The sequence below is a fragment of the Caretta caretta genome, chromosome 12 (genome assembly GCF_965140235.1).
Source record: "Caretta caretta isolate rCarCar2 chromosome 12, rCarCar1.hap1, whole genome shotgun sequence".
Classification (NCBI taxonomy): domain Eukaryota; kingdom Metazoa; phylum Chordata; order Testudines; family Cheloniidae; genus Caretta; species Caretta caretta.
The window spans coordinates 39,161,539-39,186,191 of record NC_134217.1 but is presented as its reverse complement, the minus strand read 5'-3'; the positions used below and the strand labels follow the sequence as shown (position 1 = coordinate 39,186,191).

At 53.0% G+C, this 24,653-nt stretch overlaps 1 protein-coding gene across 1 annotated transcript in view; it reads right to left on the bottom strand.

Annotated features, from left to right (window-relative positions):
* Positions 1-24,653, bottom strand: part of ZFPM1 (zinc finger protein, FOG family member 1) — a 115,845-nt gene that overhangs the window by 64,954 nt on the left and 26,238 nt on the right. The window contains 1 exon segment of the mRNA XM_048816792.2: positions 3,381-3,512. Within this exon segment, the coding sequence (XP_048672749.2) occupies positions 3,381-3,512 (132 nt within the window).

Genomic DNA, 24,653 nt, shown 5'->3' with positions numbered 1-24,653 from the left:
CAGGTGGGAGCAAGACCTTCAGCTAAAGGAGAGGGATTGTCTGACGTGCCGCTGTTTGTAAATTTCATGTCCACCCTGATCACGCCAGAGAAGCATTCAAGCACGTGACACATGCAAAGAGAGGAGAGACTGACACTATACGCCCGAGAGCAAACCAAGAGTGGGTGAGCATCTGGATGGATGGCTGTGCAGATTTCAGCACCTTCCCCCCGAGTTCCCAGAGCAGGAGTTGCCAGTTCAGAACCAGGCAGAGACCCCTCTCTCCTCCTCTATGGACTTGGAAGTTCTCATTAACATTCAAAAGCCTGAGAGAACCTGTGGAAAGGAACCTCCTTGCCTTTCCTCCCACCAAGGGCCCCATGTCAGGGAGCCTGTTGAAATACAGCTCCCGGCATGGCTCTCTTTGTGGTATCTACATAGCAACTTGATAACAATTATTTTCTCCATTAACTGCTGTTAAAGATGGTGCCGATAAGCCTATCTGCATATGACAGTGCGACAGATTAGCGCCCAAAGTGCATGTTTGTCTTCATGTCCAGGGCGGATAACCACTGCAAAGCCCAGATCGATCGGCGCCATAAAGAACGCCCCTGGGTGACGTCACCAGCATTGGCAATATTAATACAGGTGATAAGCGGGATGATTAACATCAAATAAATCAATCCCTGGGCATAAAAGCCCTATTATTTTTGGCTATAAATCAAAGTGCCTGGCATATTGATTTTTATCCATCTCGCTGAAAGCTCTCGCGGCCGTTAGTGCCGCTCGGCGGTATCTGCATTATCACCTTTTTATCAAAGCAGCCTAGTGCCAGGTGCAGCTCTCCGGCTGCATTTCCACCTCCCTAACCCCCCAACCTCGGAACTGCACCGAGCTCCCCAATCAGATAAAGAGCCACTCGCTTCCTCTGTCAGCCCAGCCCAGCGGGGAGCAAAGTCTGCCAGCAACAAACCACTTCGCCTCAAAAGGAGCCTCCTTCAACAACCCCACCCCCGCCCCCCAAGACCACCTCAACCACCATCGCGCTTGGTGGATGACTCAGGGCCACATTCAGCGGGGACGGGGTCGAGGGGAAGAGATACAGAGGGTCATGGACAAGACTCTGGCTTGGAGGAGCTCATGCTCTCCTACCATGCTAGCTGTCCCTTATCTGGGAAGATTATCAGGAGATTTAACATTCTGCTCCCTTTGCTCAAGGCCTCCTCCCCGGGGAGCTTTCCTTCCCTTTATCTATGGGGCAAGTGCTCGGGTTTATTGACTGCCAAGTCAGAGGCCAGAATCTTCTGGTGGCATCGATCTCTGGAAAACTTTGCTATCATGGCAGGTCTCGGACTTTGACGGAGGGTGGGTGCCTGCAAGGAAATAACACCAGCACATGGCGATTGTGGAATCTGACTGCAAGAGCCACCTGGTGGGGTCCAGCCCAGGAAGGGGTGTGTCTATGATCCGCACCGCGCACGGGATGAGAGGGTGTTTCAGCTCCAGGCAGGGAAAAGAAACTAACCCTCTCCAAAATGTGCATCAGATCTAAGACTCTGGTACCCCTCACACCTGGGCACGACTGAGTTTATTAAGATCACCTGGCTTTGTCTTGGCACCACTGATCTCAAAGAGCACTGCAAACATTAACTGATTACACTTCGCACCCCCTCCCCAATATAGCTAGGATCGCTTTGCGCCGGCATGAAATGCAGTCACCTCCCAGGATGGGGTGCAGTGTGGCTGCGGATTATTGCTGCGTGCCAGCCAGGGATGCTGCATGATTGTTTGGACAGGAAGCAAATGACCAGGTAGCAAGCATCACGCCACTGGATCCATGCCTAACCGGGGCAACTTCTTCCAGTGACATCACCATGACACCCATGCAACATCATGTGCACGTTTCCACTGGGGAGAGAGACAGCTATCCACGACCCTGTTCCACGATCCTTAGCGGCTGCAGGATGGCTCCACTTTATGGGTCACTTTGTACCTGCTAGCCAATGTCACCAGACTGCACTGGCCCATTTAAAGAGGTGCAATGCAGCCCTGTACCTACTAGCCGGATCACCCACTCCTGCATCCCCCGCACTCCCTTGGAGATGTATGCCTACTCTGGGCTCGTGCGCTCGAGGGGAGGGCTGTCCTCAGATCACTACACAGGGACGGTTAGAGGAGCTGAAACGGACATGCAGCCATGAGGCCAATTAGCAGTCAGCTCGGTGTCCGTATCACACCTCAAGTTTCCACGCTCCTGCTTCTGGCTCCCAGTACCCTCCCCCATACAAGCTCAGGTTGCCTCCACCAGACTGTCAAGCAAAGGGGCTGCCAGAGAGAGACGGGTCAAGAAACGGCCCTCCAGTGAACACAGGAAGAGCCCATCTCCTCCTTCCACTGGCTGCACTAGTGAAAGTTGGGGCAAAGGGGCACCGGCTGGACCAAAGTCGGAATTACTGTGCCAGGGCACCTTCCGATGGGAGGGTCAGGTTAGGAAGCATTTCGAGGTGGAGGCCTGGGTACCTTTTGCCAGATCTCAGGCCCCATGGAAGTTGCTCCTCGCAGGCTGATCGCCAAACAGAGAGCCGAACACCCGCCACGTTTGCGTGGAGTTGTGAACCCTGCGGGGCAGAGGCCTGGAGGGAGAAAGTGGTCAATGAGCCACGAGAGATGTCCCCTGGCCCAGCCAGCAGCTCCCCCGACATCAGGGAGGAGTCTCCTTATGCAGAGCCAGAGGGGAGCGGGTCAGGGATGGGCTGAGCATGGCGCTCGCAGATCTGCAGATGACAGTTTTGATGGCATCATTCTGCCAGTCTTGTAACACCAGATACAGCCCCAGCGAGAGGCCAGACTGGTCGCTCCTCAGCCACAGGGTGTCCAGGAGCAGCACATGTCGAGACCACAATGCTCTTCTTTTCCCACACCATTTCTGTGGCCTGGTAAAGGCCGGGGGAGCCAGCCCTCCAACAAAGGCAGCGATCCAACCACTAGAGAGCCAAGAGGAACTCCAGCTCCTCGAAGACAGAGCTGCCTGTGAGTGACTCCACCTCGTTTGCCTAACACCCTGCCCTGGAAAGCCACCGCTCAGATGCCTACTGGATAATCACAATCAACACTCACTAGCTTCCTCGAAAGGGGTCTTAGAGGCCAAGCAGTGGACAGGCCTTGGAGAATAAGCAATCCGGGTATTGTCTCTGGAACAGAGTTGAAGCACACTGGCCAGGGGGCGACCTGGTGGGCTTGCACTTCTGCTGCTTGCCTTACCGCTCCCTGCTCCCCCATTAAGTGGAAGGCTACTGACGCCCTTGGGCGGGAAGCTTCTCTCACCATATGCGGCTTTACACAAGAGCCCATGCAAGCAGAGCAGTAACTCCACAGCCACGAGCCACCAGAGCGGGACTTACCTTCACTGCCAGGAGGGCTTGAGGCATCACACTCTGCAGATCCGTTTTGGGCTGATGCAGCACCCTCTGTCTCAGCTTGGCTGTTCTCCTCCGCCGGGGCATCATCACCTTCCTCCATCTCTCCAAAGGAACCTTCAAAACACAAGAGGAGTCCGACAGGTAAGTGATGAGAAGGCAGAGCCGTTGGGCTACATGTCCAGGCAGGCGCCCGGCACAGTGAAAGGCCCGGTTATCAGTTCCAATCAGGCAGATTCTCATCCTTCCTTTGCTGGGGAGGGAAGATGGGAAGCTACCTGTTGCAAACTCTGAAGCATCCATAGTCAAGAAGCCCTCTCCACAGGGGGCATTTCATGACACAAGGCTGATAAAGTGCCTTGTTCTCATCAGGGCTTGGAGAGCCACCCCCCAAAAAGCGTCCCCCCCCCAAGGTTTCCCACCTCTTCCACTTCCAGGGAAAGAAGCAGACACATGCTAATTTCTAAGAGATATGTTCCTCTGTCCTCTCCTTCCTGCTAGGAGCATAATAAGGAAGATGCTCCAGTGACACTGGTCTCCCATGTTTAAGAAGGATGAATTCAAACTGGAACAGGTACAGAGAAGGGCTACTAGGATGATCCGAGGAATGGAAAACTTGTCTTATGAAAGGAGACTCAGGGAGCTTGGCTTGTTTAGCCTAACTAAAAGAAGGTTGAGGGGAGATATGATTGCTCTCTATAAATATATCAGAGGGATAAATACCAGAGAGGGAGAGGAATTATTTAAACTCAGTACCAATGTGGACACAAGAACAAATGGATATAAACTGGCCACTAGGAAATTTAGATTAGAAATTAGACGAAGGTTTCTAACCATCAGAGGAGTGAAGTTTTGGAATAGCCTTCCGAGGGAAGTAGTGGGGACAAAAGATCTATCTTGCTTTAAGATTAAACTCGATAAGTTTATGGAGGAGATGGTATGATGGGATAACATGGTTTTGGTAATTAAATATTCATGGTAAATAGGCCCAATGGCCTGTGATGGGTTTTTAGATGGGGTAAGATCCAAGTTACCCGGGAAGGAATTTTCTGTAGTATCTGGCTGATGAATCTTGCCCATATGCTCAGGGTTTAGCTGATCGCCATATTTGGGGTCGGGAAGGAATTTTCCTCCAGGGCAGATTGGAAGGCCCTGGAGGTTTTTCGCCTTCCTCTGTAGCATGGGGCACGGGTCACTTGCTGGAGGATTCTCTGCTCCTTGAGGTCTTCAAACTACAATTTGGGGACTTCAATAGCACAGATATAGATGTGAGGTCTTTTTTAGGAGTGGTGGGTGAAATTCTGTGGCCTGCATTGTGCAGGAGGTCAGACTAGATGATCATAATGGTCCCTTCTGGCCTAAATATCTATGAATCTATGAATCTATGACACGCTGCGCTCCAGATGTTAGATACTCCCAGCCCCCACACACTCACTGTTCTGGGCAGATGGAATGGGTTCTTCCAAAAACCCTACTGCAAGAACACGGATTTCAAAGTCACACACACGCCAATCGCAGAGTACATTGAGGGCGTCCTGATAGACTAGCCATGTTTCCTCCCCATGAACTGGTCCATTACTACGGCCGGGGGAGAGACACTGAGTGCCAGGGTGGATTTTTTCTGGGGGAGGAGGAGCAGGGTTTATACCAGTTAGGATTCACTCAGCTCTATGTGCAAAAGGAATTCAACAGCTGAGAAGCGCTTCCCAGGGCAGACTCCAGTGTTTTCCATGCTCACCGCCCCCAGCACTGATCAGACCACTGGCAGCATTGACCCGCAGGCAGAGTCCGCAAGCAGCCGCCCAGAAAGGGACCAATATGAAACGAACGATGCCCAGGGTCAGGTCTCCAGGGCACTCGCATCGCAGCACTCAACACATTTAGCTGCCGGGGTGAAGGCCGTTTCCTTCACTGAGGGACCCGGATACAGCTCAGCCCCAGCCCCTCCAGAGCTCTCTGCCCTATCCTGGCTAGCAGGCTCACCTTGCGCCAGCCAACACAAAGCCAGGCTAGTTTTACTGTCACTTTTATAAGCTCTGCTGGCTGCTGCAGTCACACGGTATTGAAGGAAATATATTAACGCTATAAATGTCTCTCCGCCTTGTAAATGGTGCTCTCCAAACATGCGTCCACCAGTAAGGCAGGAAAGGAAGAGGGGCCGAGGCTACAGCTAGATAGAAGCTGCTTTTAGTTCCTTCTAGGTTCTACTCACAATCACACGGCTTGTTTGAACCGATCCGCTCCTGGAGGCGGGGAGCTCAGTTATCTCGGGCAGGGGGGTATTCTATTTCCTACCTGGTGGGACAGAAAGGAGAGGGGTCCCTTCCCCACCCCCCAGCCCCGCCCATCCAGAGTTAGAAGTCCAAGGGGCACCGTGGCTTCACCTGTGTGGGGTTTGCCTCCTACCCATCTGGCAAGTGCTTTGGTCTCACACTGCTGACACGGGGCCCAGCGGTGAGGATGTCTCTTGCCATGTTAAAGGAGTGCAGGGAACTGGGCTGAAACCCTCTCCACGTGTTTCGCAGACATCCCAACGAGCCACCCATGAGACGGCACGATCTCCCACAGCTGGGCACCAGGCGGACCGTGACAACGGAACGGGCCTCTCTTGGTACTCACAAAGCCCTTGTTTCACAATGTCCGTAGGGATAGGAGCAGCCAGACTGATTCCCGCGCTGGCAGCTGGGGCCCATTGGGAGGGGGACGGGGGGCAGAGGAGAGAAAGGATCATTTTGACATGCCCCTTGGGAAGTGGATGGGGCAGGGGTTGAAGGAAGCTTTCCCCACTCATGTTACTCTGGGGTGAGGCTGCCTTCATCTCACCAACAAGGCCGCAGGCTGCATGGGGCACTACTGAAATATTCGCAAACACATAAGAACGGCCAGACTGGGTCAGACCAAAGGTCCATCCAGCCCAGTGTCCTGTCTGCCGACAGTGGCCAGTGCCCAGTGCCCCAGAGGGAATGAACAGAACAGGGAATCATCAAGGGATCCGTCCCCTGTCGCCCATTCCTAGCTTCTGGAAGCCACTACTAAACATTATGTTTTTCCATGGCATCTTCCGGAGGACCTTAAAGCCCTTTACAGACATCAGTGAATTCAGGTTTGAAACATTCCTCTGGATTTTCATCATTCCATTTGACTGACAGCTAAGCCATGGCATGGCAAATCAAAGGAGAACAATGCTGGCTCCTTAAGGGACTGGGCTCCTCAAAGTGTGACGGATATCCTCTGCCCTCATTTTCTGTGCAGTCATAAACGAAGACAGGCTGAATTCCTTGGAGCAGAGTCTAACACGGCTGGGCCATGTGTCTATGCAATGATGCCACAGATTGGGGCTTGAAGCAGGGGCCTCCAGAGCTAGGAGCCAGAGGCCTTTCTAGCTAGGGTGGTAAACTCCCATCCTCTGCTGATCGGGCACCAAGAGGGGACGCAGAACGCACACACCTCAGTGGGTCACGCGTACGCCAAGCTCACCCCAGAGCTGGAGAAGGCTTTGCCCTTGCAGCCTCCAGACTGGAGCGTGGGTGGCGTCGTGTTTCTAACCTCAGCCAACCTCAGGCTGTGCCACGTAGACTAGCTCCAGCAGGACCAACCCCTCAGGGATTAGTCGGCCTCCTCTCGAAAAGCACCCGGTTCACAGCAGACAGGCCCACGTCGAGCGGTTGCGACAGGCACGGCTAACTCAGGGCAAATCCAGTGCTGCTAGCACTGGAGACAGAAATTCCAGACCAGGACTCTTGGCCAACTCGTGTGCGTGCTGTTACCCAGAATGCTCAGGGCACAGCTGGCATGGGAGCCTGGAGACCACACGGGGAGGTTTGGACATGCTAGTGCAGTGGCTTTCAGCCTGGGGTCCACAGGCAAGGTCTAAGATTTCCAAAAGGGTCGGCACCCCTTTCCCTTTCCCTTTCCCATGCCCGCTGGGGCACCTGGCACTGGCCACTGTCGGAAGACAGGATCCTGGGCGGGATGGACCTTTGGTCTGACCCAGTGTGGCCGTTCTGTCCTGCACCTCCATTTGAAAATTTTTAAGGGGGTTCACAGATGAAAAAAGGCTGAAAACCACTGTCCTATTGAAACCCCTCCCCACACCATGCAGCTGAGAGGGGGACTTCCATTGTACTCAGGAGTAGCAGGATGAGTCCCACCATACCAAGGAGGCACTGCCTGGCAGGTCACCCGCCCGTTAGACTACTTGCAGACTGCAGATTTGATCAGCCAGGTTCAGAAATAAAACCGTAGTCACTTAAAAAAGAGAACCCTGCTTCTAATGATGGAGTCGCCGAAGGGAATGCTGCTGTGATAATGAGCTCTCCAGCACAGAGAAAGATCAAACACAAAAACACGATCAAACCGATTCCCTGGGAACAGACCATCACATCCTCCAAGCCCAACCGGGCCTGGAATCTCCAGCCTCCAAATATGGCAAGCAGCTCCCGCCAAAAAGGGGAAGGGGGATAAAACCGCACAGCGCATTTCTCCAGACCTCAGCCACTCTCTGTGACTCCAGGCATGTATATTTACACCGGGAGAACAAAGGGCCCATAATCTATACAAAGCAGACAACAATAAGCGTGAATAAAGAGGCTGCCGGAGAAGGGAAGGCAATTTATTCTAATTCTGCTAATTTCAGTTCCAGCACAATTAAAAAGACTCTGATAATATTCAGAAACAATTGCCGGCTAACAAATCGTTTCTCTCGCGGTAAATGAAACATTGTTAGGCTAATTTTTTCTTTCACGCCTTCACGGCTCTTGGGCGTCTGATAAAGTTAACCCGATTCTCTCCTTCTTCCCCTCTCTTCCATCCCCGCTCTGTGGGCAGGAAAGGCCAGTCCTTACCAGAGGAGAGCAGATGCAGGGGGGGACGGGACACAAGCGACGTACACACTACAAGCTAGGATTGTGGTTCCCCTGCTCACAAACACATACTCCTGCTAGCTCTCTTCGAGCTACCACGAGTACCTGCAGTAACACAGGTAGGGGGAGCAGAAACACGGCTGAGCTGGTTTCCAGTGGGTGCATACTCTGCATGGGTCAGCCGCTCTGTGCTACTGAGGCTATGCAGCTGTTTCTACCCATTGAGCTAGCACGAGCAGGGACATCACACCCCTAGCTCATAGCGTAGACGTAGACACTCGCTCACTTGGCCTCTATCTATTCAGCTGTTACTGTCATGCCCAAGGTAGGCCAGGGCTGCTTGTACTCAGCACTGACCACCCAACCTCGCCCTCAGATGTCACACGGCTGAAATTCTGGGCTCCAGCAAAAGGCAGGAATCCTGTTCGGAGAATCCTTGCCTTCCTAGATGGACTGTCACTCGGGGTTTTGACAGCTCCTTTTGCAACACGGCCCCGATCTCGACCTGGGCCTCTGGGTGTTACCATAATACAAAATCATATTAATCCAGCCTGACAGAACAGGAATCTAATCAGACAGGGGCTTCCTTGAACCCCTCTTGCCAGATGGAATATACTGGGGCCTTCCACTCCTTATTCTGAATCAGGCTCATTAATCCTGATGAGAAGCAAAAACAAGATAGCTCGGTAGATTGAAAAAGGGACCAGGCCCCTTCCACCGCCAGGCCCCAGATCAGGATTAGGCACCCAGCCACATCACCAGGAGATGGACACCAACATTGTAAGGTGCATCCTCACCCCCACAGCTAGGCCCCGGTTAAAGAGAAACCCCAAAGACCGAATGAGCCATGGAACATCTCCATCTAACTCCAGAGTGGCCATCTCTAGGGCTCATCAGTGGGGCAGTGTGGAGGTAGGTTGTAGTGTTGTTGCATGTACTGTGTTTGTTCTGAGAACAAATGGATGCCGGTCTCCAGGGAAGTCAATCTGCGACCTATTAGCACCAAATTCACTCTTACAAAGGAAGGGGGGTAGGGTGGAGGGCCCCCCGCATGTGTTGGTCTTGTTGAACTTTAGGTCCATCTCTCTCCTTCATGAGATCCTCTTCCAGTGGAAAAGGTGCTTCTCAGACACCAATGCACCAAGCTTTTTTGGATTGGTGCCAAGCATTAAATAGTTCAGATCTGGCACAACGGGACCCAGGATCACAGCAGTGGTTTTGGGAAGCCCGGCACTTTAACAACAGAAGTCCCTGTTGTGTCTAGCGTCACGGAACGCAACGGGTGTCTCAGCAGTGCTTCCCTGTGCTGGGCCAAGACACGGCCGCATTTCAGGGACAGTAAAGTCATCCACTCAGTAGCTAGCGCTCAGGATCCCGGGGTTCAATCCAGGGGCCTGTGCACCCAAAAAATGCACGTGCAGGTGTTCAAGGAAAACTGTGACTCCCAATCTCTGCTGTGCCCAGGCGGCGCTGGGGCAGAAGCTAAAATATTTTTGTATCTCCATCAATGATGCTTTAAGGTGCCACAACCATAGCCCCCCATTCTTGGCACACAAGGTCAAGCTATCGTGCCCCATCTGGCTCGCAGATACGCTCTCCAACACCTCCCACATCCTCTGGCAACTTTGCACCCCTCGCTCTGCCTGCAATGTGCCAGGAGCAACAATGTTCCCAGCTGCGTGGGTTAAATGAGCTACTGGATATTTTAAAAGGCGAAAGCAGCAAGTGGAGCGTCATTTCTCTGGGATTGCTGGAAGCCTTGCACGGTTATCACCTCACGCAGACTCCCTCAGCTTGCCTGATCTGTCTATTCTTCATTAAGCAAATACGCTGAAATGGAAATGAAAACATAATAGCTATTTGATTTTCGGCGAGATATTTTGCATATTGGTTCAGTGCTGATAGTGGAATTTCATCAACTCCCTTTTTTCATGCTTTAAAACTGAATTACTGAGGCTGGCTTTACAGAGAGGTGATGAGCCAAAAAATGCTCCATTCCAAGATACTCCGCTTAGACGATTAACTATTCTCCACCCCCCTCCCTCCTCCTCTCTCTCTCTCTCTCTTTTTTTTTTTTTTGATAACAAGGAAGGATTTCTTTTTTAAATTACAGCGATTGTAAAAACTTGCATTAATCTGAGATGATGTGACAAAGTTAACTATGTGAAGGCCGGCCCCGGATGAGATCAGGGCCATTAATATACGGTTTGGCTGGTGGTGGGAAGAAAGGGTAGAAAATTTTTGCTTGGCAGGATGGGAAGGGGTAGTTAAAAGTTCCAGAAAACCAAATATCCTACAGAACAAGCCCATCGTATCTCAGGGTGCAAGGGGCAGCATACTAGGACTGGTCATAGACAAGACTTGGGAAAAACCAATTAGCCCAATTACCTGTGTTCCCCCCACCCTGAAGCTATACCCCCCATCCTGTAATTTAAAGGAATGTAACAATTGTGTGTTGTTCACTGTAGCCATCTACCATCAGGCTTGTACTCAATAAATTGTAGGCAGTGTAGCTTAGTACATCTCCTCTTGTCGTTTTACCGTCTTTCCATTCCTGGCTTGCCCCACTTTTTCATACCTTTCTTTCCTGTCACAAATCATGGTGTGTTTTTTTTTCCCTCCATGACTGTGTGTGTGAGTGAGAGAGAGACACACCCACCCACCCCCTTCTTCCTGATCATTTTTGTCTTTGCCCTTTTCCCAAAACCTATTTACACTTATCCCCCTTGCCCCCCTCCCCACACACACCGCTTCCATTGCTTTAACTTATCCCAATATTGTTCCTTTGCCTGCTGCCCCCTCCTCCCATAGGGTCTGAAATGACCAGAAACCTCATAGCCACAATATTAAACTAGGACAAGAAGCTCCTCAATCCAGGGGCAATGGCCAAGTGAGAAGCCACCTGCCTCCACGTAGTTATTGGAGAAGCAGGAGGGCAAAAGGGTGCTGGGATACCTATCAGGTACCTCAATCCTGCTTAGGGATGCCACCTCTGTCCCTCTATCAGTTTCTCAGCTGCTGCTGGGGTGCAGAGGTCTCGCCTGCTTCGCTCTCTTTTGGGTCCCCGTTCCCCAGAGGGCAGCTCTGGATCACCCTTGTTCTCAGCTCTTTCCAAGGCTGCAAGCGAGAAAATGACCTGGGTTGTCAGTTTCACATGGCTGGGCTCCCTAGGAAGCAGCAATGAAAACTGCCTAGTCAGGTTTTGTTCTTTGGCAGCTTAGATCTCTGATCAGCCGCGGCAGCCTTGCCGTGCAGTGGTGCACTCAGTTCAGGTCTGGAAGGCTTACGTCAAACCACAAGGACTAGAAACCAATACTTTTAACAAAAGCTCAGGGCTTGTCTACACAGGGGAAGTTACACCGGTATAAGCCAATGTGTGAATTCATACTGGTATAATTATTAGTTCAGGTCTTCATGTGGACACTTTGTCTGGTATAAAAGACATAGTTTTGCGGGGGTGGGGCGGGACGGGGAGGGGTTAGTTTATGTCTATTTGGAAGGGGCTATACCAGTATAATTAGATCAATTTACTGGTATAATTGGCAAGAAACTTTCCCAGGTAAACAGCTCTCCAGGATCGAGGGGCTTGAACAGCCCTCTTTCATGTCAACTTCCTATCTGCCCCTGCCAAACTGTTTCTTCGAGCCCTTTTAACAGGTTTCATGCACCCTCCTGTGTGTGACTCCAAGATGTACTAAGTTGCCACCAATTCCCACCTTGCAGCGAAAGCTACTCGCATGTCAAGAGAGGCATTGGCAGGAGAATTTGAGTTTTATTTTTGAGGGCAACGTTTCTCCACCACCAGCAACCCTCCAACAAATGCTTATTTCCCCACCCACCCAAAGCAACCCCCCAACCTTTGAGAAGAACTTAGCAGAGTGAGGTCTCCCCCACCTCTTCCCAGGCACCATCCCCCTGGCCTTCAGGAGTTGATCATTAAGATGGGCTACCCCACTCTTCACCCTTCTACACATAAGGGCTTCTGAGCCGATGTTCCCAAGAGTGCTGCACAATCGGTGGCCTAAGGTTTGAAGCTCCAACTCGTTTCCTCACTGAATTCCAAGGGCTCCACTCTCCCATTGGATTAGGAGGGGTGGGACCTTCACAAACTCTGGGTCAGATGCAGGCTCTCACTCTTGTCCTACAAATGGGACATGGGAAAGTTGCTAAGCGACAGCTCTCTCTTTCCCAGACGCGATCATAGAAAGCGTGTATCTGCCACACGTGGATCAGCACCCACCAACTCCAACCTCTGCTGGTACACTGTGGCCTCAGTCAAGTCTCTTCTCTTTGAGCCTCAGGTTCCCAGTCTGTGAGACTGGGACAATAACCCCTGCTTCCCAGGGGATGTGTGAGGGGCTAACTGCCAAGCCTGCTGAAGATGAGAAGCGGCGTGGGTTAGAATTTGAGTTCAGACACAAGACTCTTACGTGTCAGGGGATTGGGCAGAAGCACCGTGTTAACCAGACCAGGGATTCATGGATACATTTACACACTCAGCAACTCCAGAAGTGACTGGCGATTTGGGGCGTCACTTATTGGGCGGAGGGCTGTCCCAATCTGACACACACCAAAGGAGCCAGTTTTCCAGACAGTATGTAGCACCCACCTTCCGAAAAAAATATCAGGCCCCTTTTAGGTGTCAAGTTGGGCACCCCAATAATGGAGGTGCCCAAAGTCACCGGCGGCTTCTGAAAATCTTGGCCTGTGTGTCAACCCTCCTGCAACAAGCTGCTCACTGGTCTCCATGTGAGCTGCTGCAGGGAGAGTTCCACCTCTACTCCCCCTTTCTTAGATGCACCCAACCCCATTGGCTCAGCAAGGCTCCTGCTAGCGGCTGGAAATGCCGTGACTCCAGGCCGGAGCCAGGCTCTGGCCCTCTCCCTTCTCCAGCAACAACGGCAGCGGGCTGGAGCGGCCGTATTTTGGGTTTACTTCATTTTATTTGGAGACACACCGCGAGAGAAAGTGTGAGTGACAAACCAAGCTGTCTGGGCTGTCAATCATCCCTTTCAGGATCAGGACAGCCAAGATAATCTCCTGACGAGTCCTTAAAATGCCCACTTTGAGGACGACGACAGGTTCATATTTAGCCCATCAGTCTCCCCACAGAGCCTAATTACTACCTACGAAGGCCACTCGTTCATCACCGGAGGATTACAGCAGGGGGTGGATAAGGACAGTTAGCAGCTACCAGCGCAGGAACAGAAACGGCCAAGCTGAGCTTTGAAAGGGAAAATGGCACATCCAGTGGCAGCACCAGGCATCAGCTCACCAGCAGGTTCAAGATGCTGCCTCCTGCCTCCCCAGGAATACAAAGAAGCAGGACCACTTCCACCCCACTTACCCCGCCCAGCCCTCCTGCTCCCTGGTTCCGGTTCACTTCAAAACTGCCCTCCCAGTTTCTTAACCCTTCTGCAGAATTGCCCCACGCTGCCTCATGACCCCATAGCTTTGTTTGCCACAGGCCAAGAGGATGCTCAAAAGAACACTTTGCAGAGCCGGGTAAGAAGCATAAGGGAGGACGATGGCCGCTTAAAGATTCTACCAGCTGCGCTGTGGCATCCCTCCTGTCTGTGGGATTCACTCCTCAGCTGTACTCCAGGTTCTGATGCTTCCATTAAAAACAAAATAAATGTCTAGCCACCGTCCCCAATCACAAAGAAAAATCTTTAACACATAAACCAAGCGCAATACACGTAGCAACGTCTGCCTGAGTCGGCAGACAGCAGAGCCGCTTAGAAAACATGAACAACAACAAGTTATTTGCAAACAGGTTTTTATTTTCCAGCCCTAGCAAGCAGCCTGAAAAATTAATATATGGGAAGGAAGGGTGGTCTAAGAGCAAAGGTCCTGGATTGAAGAGACCCAGGTTCAATCCCTGGCCCGGTGACAGATTTCCTGTGCTGACTGCAGGCAAGTTGCTTCATTTCATCTGTAGAGTCGGGATATTAAGCACATCCATCTCCCCACAAGTCTAACTACTACCTAAGAAGGCCACTCGTTCATTACCAGAAGATCAGAGCGGGGTGGGGGGCTAGATAAGGGCGCCCTTCTCCACAGCTCACGTGGCCCTGGAAGGTAAATCCATTTAGTAAGTATAATGTTGTGTAGCAATAGTTTGGCCACTCCTCCTCCCCGCTTGCCATACTAAGTTCCTAGATACCAGACTGTAGTTTGTGTACATGGTACTAGACAAAATGAAGTGCTTTCCTGTGATCAGTGCTAACACCAAGAGACTGACGCAGTTTTCACAGTCAGGAAGCAAAGAGGGTGCGGGTCAGCAAAACTGTCATTACACAGGTAATTATTTGATCATTTCACTCCAATTAAACTTCTTTCAGCATCTGAACAATAAACCTTTTCTTGATCCTTCTCATTTATCCAGCAAATTTAGAAAAAAAAAGTTTGTTTCCAGGCTGCCAAGAGAGAGACCCTGGACTATCCGAAAGCAGGCATGCAGACAAGAGCGAAGCGATAAGAGGCCTTGATAACAGATAGAAAATAGCAACAGATTCAGACTTTCCCACCGGCTTGGAAATCAGGGGAGGCGGCGATTCCACGGGGCAAATGACAATCTGTTCTCCGTCCATCGCCCTCCCAATGTGGGGGGGTGGGGGGAAGGGGAGACAACGACAAGACAAACAGGCTCATATCTTCAGCTAAAATATGTTTGATCCTCCAGGACAGTTCTGCACTGCCACAGGGTAGGGACCCCAGTGTTGCCAACCCCTAAGCCTTTAAAAATAACAAAATCCACAAATTTATTCTTCTCCCTGCAAAACCAGTTAGATTTTTATGAAACCAATCATGAGATTTTCAGTTTGGGGGTCTCCTTACCTGCCTTGGGGCCCATATTCCCAAGCTCCTCTCTGGAGCAGCCAGGGCTAGACACACGCTTTATTATTATTATTATTTTTTTTAAATGAAAGGACAGGTTCTCACGCAGTCAAAGGACTCCAGGGGCTGAGGCACTGATAAAAAAACACCAACTCTCCAGGCTCAGGCGAGCTGGCGACGCCATCTCCATAGAGAGGTTTCGCTGGTTTACAGAGGTTCTGAACAGCTTAAATGCTACACGGGCAGATGCTGAATGCAAACTCATAGGGCAGGCACATGCGTGAGTCAGACAGCCCGACAGGCCTGCCATGGACTTAAGGGTGATCCAGAAGTGGCTCTAAGTCAGTAGAGAAATGGGGTGGAATCTTTCCTTCCATACCAACAGTTTGGGCCTGTTGGGCAAGTTATTGTCCCCTCAACCTCCCTCTTTTGCCTGTCGCGTCTATTCAGACAATAAGCTCTTTGGGTTAGAGACTGTCCCTCTCCTTCTCTGTACAGCACCTAGCACAACAAGGCCCTGATCGCATTGGGGGCCCCCAGGTGCTACCGTAAGACCAATACAAATTAAGCAGTGTATTGAGTTCTGCCCGTCAGCTCTGTCCAGGACCTTAACAGCCACCTCTACCTCCAGCTGCACACCCTCCAGCCCTAGATCCACTGGAGCGCACAGCTGGTGTCGGGTGAGCTTGCTGCTTCCTCTCCCACCTAACAAGAGGAGCAAAAGGGATTGGGATTCACAGGATGGAGACCGGATAACGTAGCTGGAGTCTTTCCCTGTCCTCCCACCCTTGGCAATCCCTGTTTGTGTAAGGAACACAGGGGGACAAAGATAGGAGGAGGAGATCGGCACCCACGGAAGAGCTAGATAAACCCCCATCGCTATCGCTAGGGAGAATTCCTGCTCCTCTGAAGGCAGCCGAGGTCGTTCCCACCACAGATCACACACCTAGGCAGACCAGATGCTTGGGGCTCCCCATGCAAGCCCAGGGCACTCCCAGCCCTGCAGAATGCACGGGAGGGAACAGAACCACCATACCAGCAGCTGGGCATAGACCAGGTCATCCAACAAGCCCTGGTTTTAGAGGGCTCCTAACGATGCCAGAGGAGTTTGAGGGTCCCCTGATTGTGCACCCTAAAAGCATGCATTTGCTTTAAGGTGGTGAGGGGCCCTCGCCCAGGGTCTGGGTCCCCGGTACCCCGGCAGAGGAGGCAGGGTCTGGAGAACAGAATGGGTCTGTTCAGACACTGGTTACTTCAATGGGGCCACATCGGGCTGGAATCCCGACCCCGCTCAGGTAGGCAATAAACTCCCAGTGACATCGATACAGGCATTCTGTGCCCGTGGCTATGTCTACATAGCAAAGCGCGTGCCCAGGCTAGCCTACTCACCTCTGAGTGAGACCAAATCCAGCGAGCGCAAGGGACCAGCAGCTGTGAAGACAACCCAGGGTCCGTGCCACCAGCACTGGGCCACCTTCACTGCCACTGTTACCCACAGCAGCTGGATTCAAGCTCGCTCAGGTAGGTCAGCCGGTGCACAGCTTTTGCTGTGTAGACAAACCCTTAGAGAGCTTCTGGACAGACACCGGTTTTAATAAATCCTCCCCACTCACAACAGCTACATCTGGGGACTAATCAAAGTTAACACCACCCCTCTCCCAAACTAAGGTCTCTGCCACCTATGTACTCCCAACAGGATGCACCGTCCCCCGGCCAGCAGGACAGAGGTAAATAGGATGCATCGCTCCAGACAGAGACCCCTAACAGCGGGAGCATTGCAAGGCTGATCAGCACAGCCTGGAGAGCACACACAGGAAACACAAGCCAAGCTGGGAAAGGCAAAGCACCGCGGCAAATAAAAAAAATTAGAGGGGAAGATGCCAAAAAACCATCTCCAGCTCCCACCATCATCTCCCAAACCCCTCCCGAATCAGGGGCTCTGCCACCCCAGAGATACCCACCCCACCTCGCCACACACAGCTCCCTCCCAACTTAGATCAGGTGTCCATTCCACCAGGCTCAGCTATTACTAGACGGAGGTGCTGATGCTTTGTTAGGAATTTGGAGGCATCTTTTGGGGCCAGCTCTGTGCTTTCAGCAATGGGAAGGTTCGAGCTGGCCTCTGTTCGTTCACATCACCACCCCCTGGGTGACCTCCAAAGCCGCCACACTGCATGTGACTGGAGGCGCTGCAAGCAGCTGGGCAATTCAAGAATGCTTGGGGGGACGGGACGGGGGACAGGAGAGGTACACGGCAGGATGCGCAATTCTTCCTGATTATTTCTTCTCCTGTGGCCTTTACCTTCCCTCTGCAGGGGACAGCACAAAGTCTGGGGAGACCCTTGGCAAGCCCACCCCTAGCAAAGCTTTCCCTCAACAGGAGAGAGGAGATGCTCCAAGCTAGCCAACTGGAGCCAGGAGTGTGCACACACAGAGAAAGGCCCTGCACACATAGCATCTGCCGGGAGCCAGCCCAGATGCCTTGAGCTGGCCATTCCTGGAAAGCGTTAACGTGCAAGCAGTGCCAGGCTCTGAGAGAACTTGACCCTGAGGAGAGCAGGAGGAGTGACCGTGCTGGAATGAGAGGGCCACGCACAAGGAGCTGGGGGTGAATCCAGGTTCTCCTGCAAAGTCAGCGAGCTTGATAGAAAGCAGATAATGGTTCTTTGTCTCTGCAGCGTCCTTCAGGCTCTTATCCAGTCGCTGACCCTGAATTCATCTTCAAATTAAAAAGAAATATATAGAACGGAGACTGGAGTCGGCAGATGGATGCTTCCCACCAGGCCCCAGGGAGCTGAAAGAGACTCTGCCAGCTTGTAAAACACGGGCATGACGTCCACCAGTCACCTGGCAATTAGGAAGCAGGGAGACCAGTTATTACCTGGGCTTGAAAACACTCCCAACTCCCCTGTTGACTCGGCCCCAAGAGTGCCAAGGCAGGCGAAGGCCTCACTCTAGCTACCACGCTTCCCTGTACCAGTCTCTTCCTCCAGCCCAGGAGAGAGTCTTTCCCACCCTCCCCAGGGCTTTCCTGCTCTGGACCAATCCGACCAGCGATTCAGCTAAGGGAGCGGGGACAAGCAACTAACTTTGCTCAGTAAGCCAAGCCGGGAGCTGCCTTCCCTGAATGCGGGACAGCCTTTTGCCTCCTCACCATTTGTCTCCGAGCACCATACCCGGAGGGCAGGGACCAGGCGCACCTGAGATGGGAGCTTCCCCACCTGCACGTGACCGACAAGTCACTGGGTGTATAACAGATTTGGCCAATCATCCAGGCTCCTCCATTTCCCCCATCTCTTCACGAAGCTTCGTTAGGGTCTCTCCTTTAGGAGTTGCATGCACACACGGCAGGGGAAGAATGGCCCAGTGGCTAGGGCTCTAGCTTTGGAAACCTGAATTCAATTCCCTGCTCCGCCACAGAGTTCCTGTGTGACCATGGGTAGTTCACTTAGCTTCTCTGGGCCTCAGTTCCCCCATCTGTACAATGGGGTTAATAGCACTGCCCTAGTGCACAGGAACTCCAGGGAGGTTCCTATTGTGATATGCCAGAGCCATTGACCAGACAGTCGTGCTTGCCATAGCCAGCATCAACAGATGACTTGTTACACCAGAGAGCGCCACAGAGAGGAAGCCGTTGTTGGGAGCAAGTGGGTGGAAAGCCACAGCGCCGCAGACGGGGCAACCCATTGCTCTCCACCGCTACAGGCATTTTGAAGAAGGATTTGAGCTCTCTCTCTTTGTCCTTGTTTTTACTTCCCTCCCACCCCATTTTCTGAGGCCTGGTCTATACTTAAAACGGAGGTGGAGATAGCTAGAGGGCTCAGGGATATCCCTGGTGGAGACACAGCAAAGTAGGTTTCCACCAACGTAGCTCCCGACAGAGAGAGAGCCCCCTTCCATCACCATAGGCTGCTACAGTCCCAGTCGTGTAGACTCAGGGCCTTAGTGAAAGAGATGTAGAAGTCGTACAGCCATCGGGGAATGCTGCTCTTTGTATTCACAAGAGCAAAAAACCCCGAAGCAACTTCGCCCGCACTAACATCCGCCGAACCTTCAGGGTGAGGCATTAGGGTTCAGGAGAGCCCACCGCCATCATCGAAGCACCTCAGCACCTCTTTGATCCGAGGCCCCGGCTCTGCTCTTCGGGAAAGGCAGAGAGCCCAGTGGGATATGCATAGCGTTCTCCAGCCACCCTGGCTGACTCACCGCCTGGTTCAGCCAGACGAGAAGCCAGCTCCTGAGTCAGACCTCGCCCACACGAACATCCTCAGGGGATTGAAACAGCTGCCCGCATGAAGCATTTGCCACCGGCGTTTTCTTTGTTAGACTGAAGCTTGCTGTATTATCACCTGTGGTATGTGTAATGCCCACCCTTCGTCACCGCAGTCTCTTGGCGCCTCTGTCTCAAAAGCATTTACCCTCACACACCCCTGGGAGGCAGGGCAGTGCTATTACCCCATCGCACAGAAGGGAAACTGAGGCAGATATTAAAACGACTACCCACAGAGTCTGTGGCAGAGTGGTGACTTGAACACATGTCTTGCAAGTATCAGGCAAGGGCCCTGACCACTCGGCTATTTTTCCTTTCTTATCCATGGGTAGTTAAATAGCTACCCAACCCCCATCCTGACACACAGAGTTCTGGCCAAGCTAACACTGTATCAGAAGCCGTAAGTTTTGCATCTGTGCCTCACAGGCATGGTATTGCCAGTCTCAGCAGTCAGACACCCCTTTCACAGCTTTGGTGGCTGCTGCTCCCCAGTTTAAAGCTCCGAGTGGGGCACAAGGAAAAGCCACTGCCATCATCGAAGCACCTCAGCACCTCTTTGATCCGAGGCCCCGGCTCTGCTCTTCGGGAAAGGCAGAGAGCCCAGTGGGATATGCATAGCGTTCTCCAGCCACCCTGGCTGACTCACCGCCTGGTTCAGCCAGACGAGAAGCCAGCTCCTGAGTAAGACCTCACCCACACGAACGTCCTCAGACCAAAGGGGTGGGGGAGAGAGTTTGCTCGCCCACCTCGCTCGAGGCCTGGGACATTACAAGAGTAGAACTGCGGCCGGGCACAAGCAAGCGCGCAATGCCGTCGGCTGTTTTCAGACGCCTATCTCCTCCAGAAAGGATGGGTGAATGTGCTGATAACTGCGGATACTGCAGGAGAGGATGCTGGGGAGACAATCTGCTATTATAAAAGAGGAGGGCAGCTCTTGGCCAGACGCACAGCACAGAGAGAAGGGGTCCCCGAGATCGCTCCGTTCCCCTGCAGATCAGAAATCCTTTGGCGGGCGTCGGTTCCCCCTGCCCAGGATCTGGAGGGGCGGGGGGGGAGGGGGAAGTCAATGAAGCGGGAAAAGGAACATCTCCTTCCCAATGCAGAGAGGCCCTTGTAACTTACTTCCCTGAGCTGTGATTTAAGATTGATGGAAAGCGAGTCTCTTCCCAGCAGTGGCTCTTAGGGGTGACAGCTGGATGTTTCTGCCGGCACATCCCTCTCCAGCGCTAACGCCCCCAAGGAACAGAGCACAGAGCCAGACCCAAACTTCAGAGGCATCCGGCCCCAGGGGCCGGCTTGCGCTCACCACGTCCCTGGGAAGCGCTCCCCAAGTCAAAACAGAGGCACGGCGTCCTTCTGACCTTTGCCCGTGCCAACACCGACACCAGTTTGAAAAGAGACAAGCCAGCCACCGAGGGGGACGCATCTGAAGGGGCCGACTGGGTCTTTTCCTACCTGGGAAACCCTGCGAAGAGGGAGAAGGCAGCCCCCCTCAGCCCAGCGTCAGGTATAAAGGGCATCTCAGGGGCTGGGCTCCCCGCTCTTCCCAGATACGTTTTAATATCAGTCCGGTGCGGGTAGCGGATCACGTCCGGGCCTGGCCCAGCCCGCGCTAGAGTGGTACCTATTGCTAATTAGGAGCCCTTCTCTATCACACCGAGATAAACTCGGCCTGACCTTTCCCGATGGTCTCCATGGCAACGCGGGTGCCCTCTCCACATTATCCGCCCCTCCCCCAACGATTAAACCCATTAAGTCGGGGGCGGGGGGGTGGGGGGAGATAGTGGGGCGGGGACGGAGAGAGGAGATGCTGAGCGGCGATAAGTCAGGCAGCTCTGGCAGGCGGAGGATTGGAATCGAGTGTGATGCACAAAGCCGGCCCCACAGGCACTTGCTCGCAGAGTCCCGCTCGTGTCCCGACCAGCCCGTTCAGCCGACGTAGCGACGCAGCCCCCTCCTCGTCTGCTGGTTTCCACCCTCCCACCTCCAGACTCAGATGCGCCTCCCAACCCGCGCGCCCTGCCCAGCGGTCCCTGCACCACTGGCCTTTTCCCAAAAGCGGGGCACCCACTCAGCCTGGCACCCCCGCCTGCTGCTGGAGCAGCTTCGTTCGCGGCGCTGGGCCGGGGCTTAGCGACTTTCTGTGCCAGGGCACAGCCGTGCATGGGGTAGGGGGCCGGCAGGGTTACCAGGGGGGCGTGCGGGGGCCGCGACGTGATGCTGGCCAGAGCCGGTGCGGGGCGGCGCTCAGGAAGCGCTCCGTTTCGGCAAGAGAGCAGCGATAGCCAGGCAACTACAGGCGAGGTGTCCCCCCACCCGGGGCCTGGCCAGCAAGTCGCAACCCTGAGCTAAGGGCGGGGGATGGAAAAGGGAACCAAGTCCCCAAGACCCTGTCAAGTCAGAGAGTCTCTCTGGGGAGCCTGGTTTGCCCCCATGTGAACACTTGCTGGATGGGAGCTTCCCATCACTACAGGCCTGGATTTGAGCGAGCAGCCTAGAGGAAACAGGCCCCATAAATCACAGACTATCCCCGGGGCCCCCCCTCTGCAGGACTTCTCCCAGCCTGGCCACGGAGGGCCAGCACCATGCAAAGAGACCCTCAGATCCGAGGTCTCCCATCCCAGTGCAAACAGCTAGCCCCAGCAAGGTGCCACCCCCGGCCTCGCCTCGCCCTGGGAAATCCCCTGGGCAGGACACACCGAGGGTGGGGGAAGTGGGCCAGGCTGGCAGCAGAGGGCACAGGAGGTGTAGTGCCCCCCCACACCCCACATCAGCCACACTCGGAGCAGCATGTGGGGGAAAGAGAGGGAACAAACCCTGCCCTCCCATTGTGAACAGCTGCTGCTCCCTGCTCATTTTACTAGCAGAAGGTCTTCTCCCCAGAACAGAAATGGGCCCCCCCGCTCGGCCTCAAAAGCTCTGGGGGAGGCTGGATCTGAACTTTGCGGCTCAGGCCCCAAAAAAGAGAGGGCGGGGGGGGAGAGAGAGAGAGAGAGAGAGAGAGACACAAGGAGAGCCAGAGCCTGAGAAAAAACAGCCCTGCTGATATCAGAGAGATTGGTTTCAGACGGAGCTGCTCCCTCTGCCAAGTCCATACCCTATCTAACCGGGGTGCAGTTACTTAACATTCATCACTGGCTGAACTCTGTAACTTTATCAGCTCCCAAGCATGGCGCCATCGGAGGGCCCGGCCGTTCTCAGCTCTCAGATAGGCCAGATAAACCACTGATAGATTACAGGAGATTGTTTCACTTCAGGGGACGGGATTACTAATAGGAATAGTAAGAGAGCCCACATCATATCGAACAGCCAACGAGGCAGGGGGGTGCTGGGGTGGGGGAGGGGGAAGAGGAAAATAATGAGAAAGAAGATACAGGAACAATGGCAATGAAGTGACTTTACGTTTCAGATAGGGCCGATAAAGCACTGATAGATTTTAAGGGAGGAAAGATTCTAATAGAGCCATCCCCAGCCCTCAGACACATCAGATGGATAGAAACAGATTGCTTCACAAAAGGGGATGCGACTTTTAATGCAATCCTGGCTTTTCATCTGATAGAGGAGGAGGAAGGAAGGAGGGAGGGGGCGAGGAACTGTAAATGGAAGGGAAAAGTGTTTAAAATTACACCCACACTGGGCCAGACATAAAGGGGCTTTGGCTTGAGTTTGGGCTTCTAGGGCACCTTCCATCCAGAGGCTCAGACAGTAACATGGATGCCACTTTTCAGATGGGGAAACTGAGGCAAAGGGGAAGCAATCAGCCGTGGCTAGAAATAAAACCCCACTCTCTCGATTCCATACTAATGTAAAGTCAGCTGCTTTCACCCCTTCCTGGTTTTTAGTCACCCCAAAAGCATGGGCTCATTAAGGGCCTGTTGCAATAGCCCATCCCTATCCAGCAAAGCACAGAAGCACATGCTCAAAATTCAGCACGTACTTACGTTCTGTTGAAGTAACGGGCCAGAACCATGTACTTCAAGTCGAGCACATGGTTAAGTGCTTTGCTGAAGAAGGATGAACGTAAGCAAGCTCTCAGAGGCTCTGCCGAACGGGAGATGAATAGCACAAGTCTAACCCGGTGGTAAGTTTTCCCTTTTAAATCCAAGGAGGAGATTTCAGTTCTTACAGCTCTCGGCACTCTGAAGAATCCCGGGGCAAACAAGCTATGCCCGGCATGGGGTCGTATATTTTGTCTCTTCAGCCAGCTTTGAGTTTAGCAGTGCACGCCGCCACTTGTTTAGGACAGGAAGTGAATAACCACCACCTCCAACTGACACGTTTTACGCAGAACGCACAGTAGTTATCCTGAGTGGGATGGACCAGGATATCGGTCCTATTGCAAAAAGGGATCTGCAATGAGTAAGAGCTCCCAGGGCCTCTGTTAGCAGCGGTGGGTAAAGAGGATGTTGGGGTATGCGTGCTGGGCTGGCATGCTGGCACAGTTGTCCGTCAACAGCAGGGAGTCGGGAGTCATGCTTCAAATGGTTTCACATGCCCAGGGAAGTCAGATGCTCCAGGTCATCTCCAAAGATGGAGCTTTCAAACACCCAGCGTGGCTGGCAGTAGAGAGAAGGGAGGAGGCAGTCTCTGCGCCAAGCCCCACGCAACTCAAGGCCCACCTCTGTTCCCCCTGAACCGACTCCTTTATCCATTAGCAAAGTCCCACTCCTGCTGCCTTCCTATCGGGATCTCAGAGCCGCCCCACCCACTGGCTCACTGGGAGCTATGTAGAGCAGAGCAATTGGAAGGATCCATTCCCTTCCTGCCCCCCAAAGTCCACGGTTTTATAGATACCTGAGCAGATTCAGATCCAAGCCTCTGCAAGGAAATGGGTGCAGCAGCTGTGCCTGCCCACTGACCATCAGCGGCTGCTTCTGCAGCCTGGGGGGAGGGGAGCAAATCACTCCAGTAAACGTTCATGCAATTGCACACACCAACATGGAGCAGAGAATGAGGCCTGGAGAGTATAGGTCTCAGGAAGGGTTCCCGTGGCACTCTAGACCACTCCATCATTAGAACGTTATTAACTCCCTCCATCAAGCACACCATGACGGAGAGGGAATCTAGACAGCTGGAGATCCAAGGGGGGAAACAAAGCAACAAATGGCTCAGGCAGCACCCAGTAAGACCTGGAGCCTTAGACCTTTGGACTCTTGAAAAGTTACTTTGCTGGCATCTCTGACACACCAGCTGCTGAGTGTCGCTGACAAAGGCAGAGGAGGATTCTGGGACCAGCAGGGGAGATGGGTGCCTGTGGAGTTGGGAATCTGCCAACTTAGTCCTATT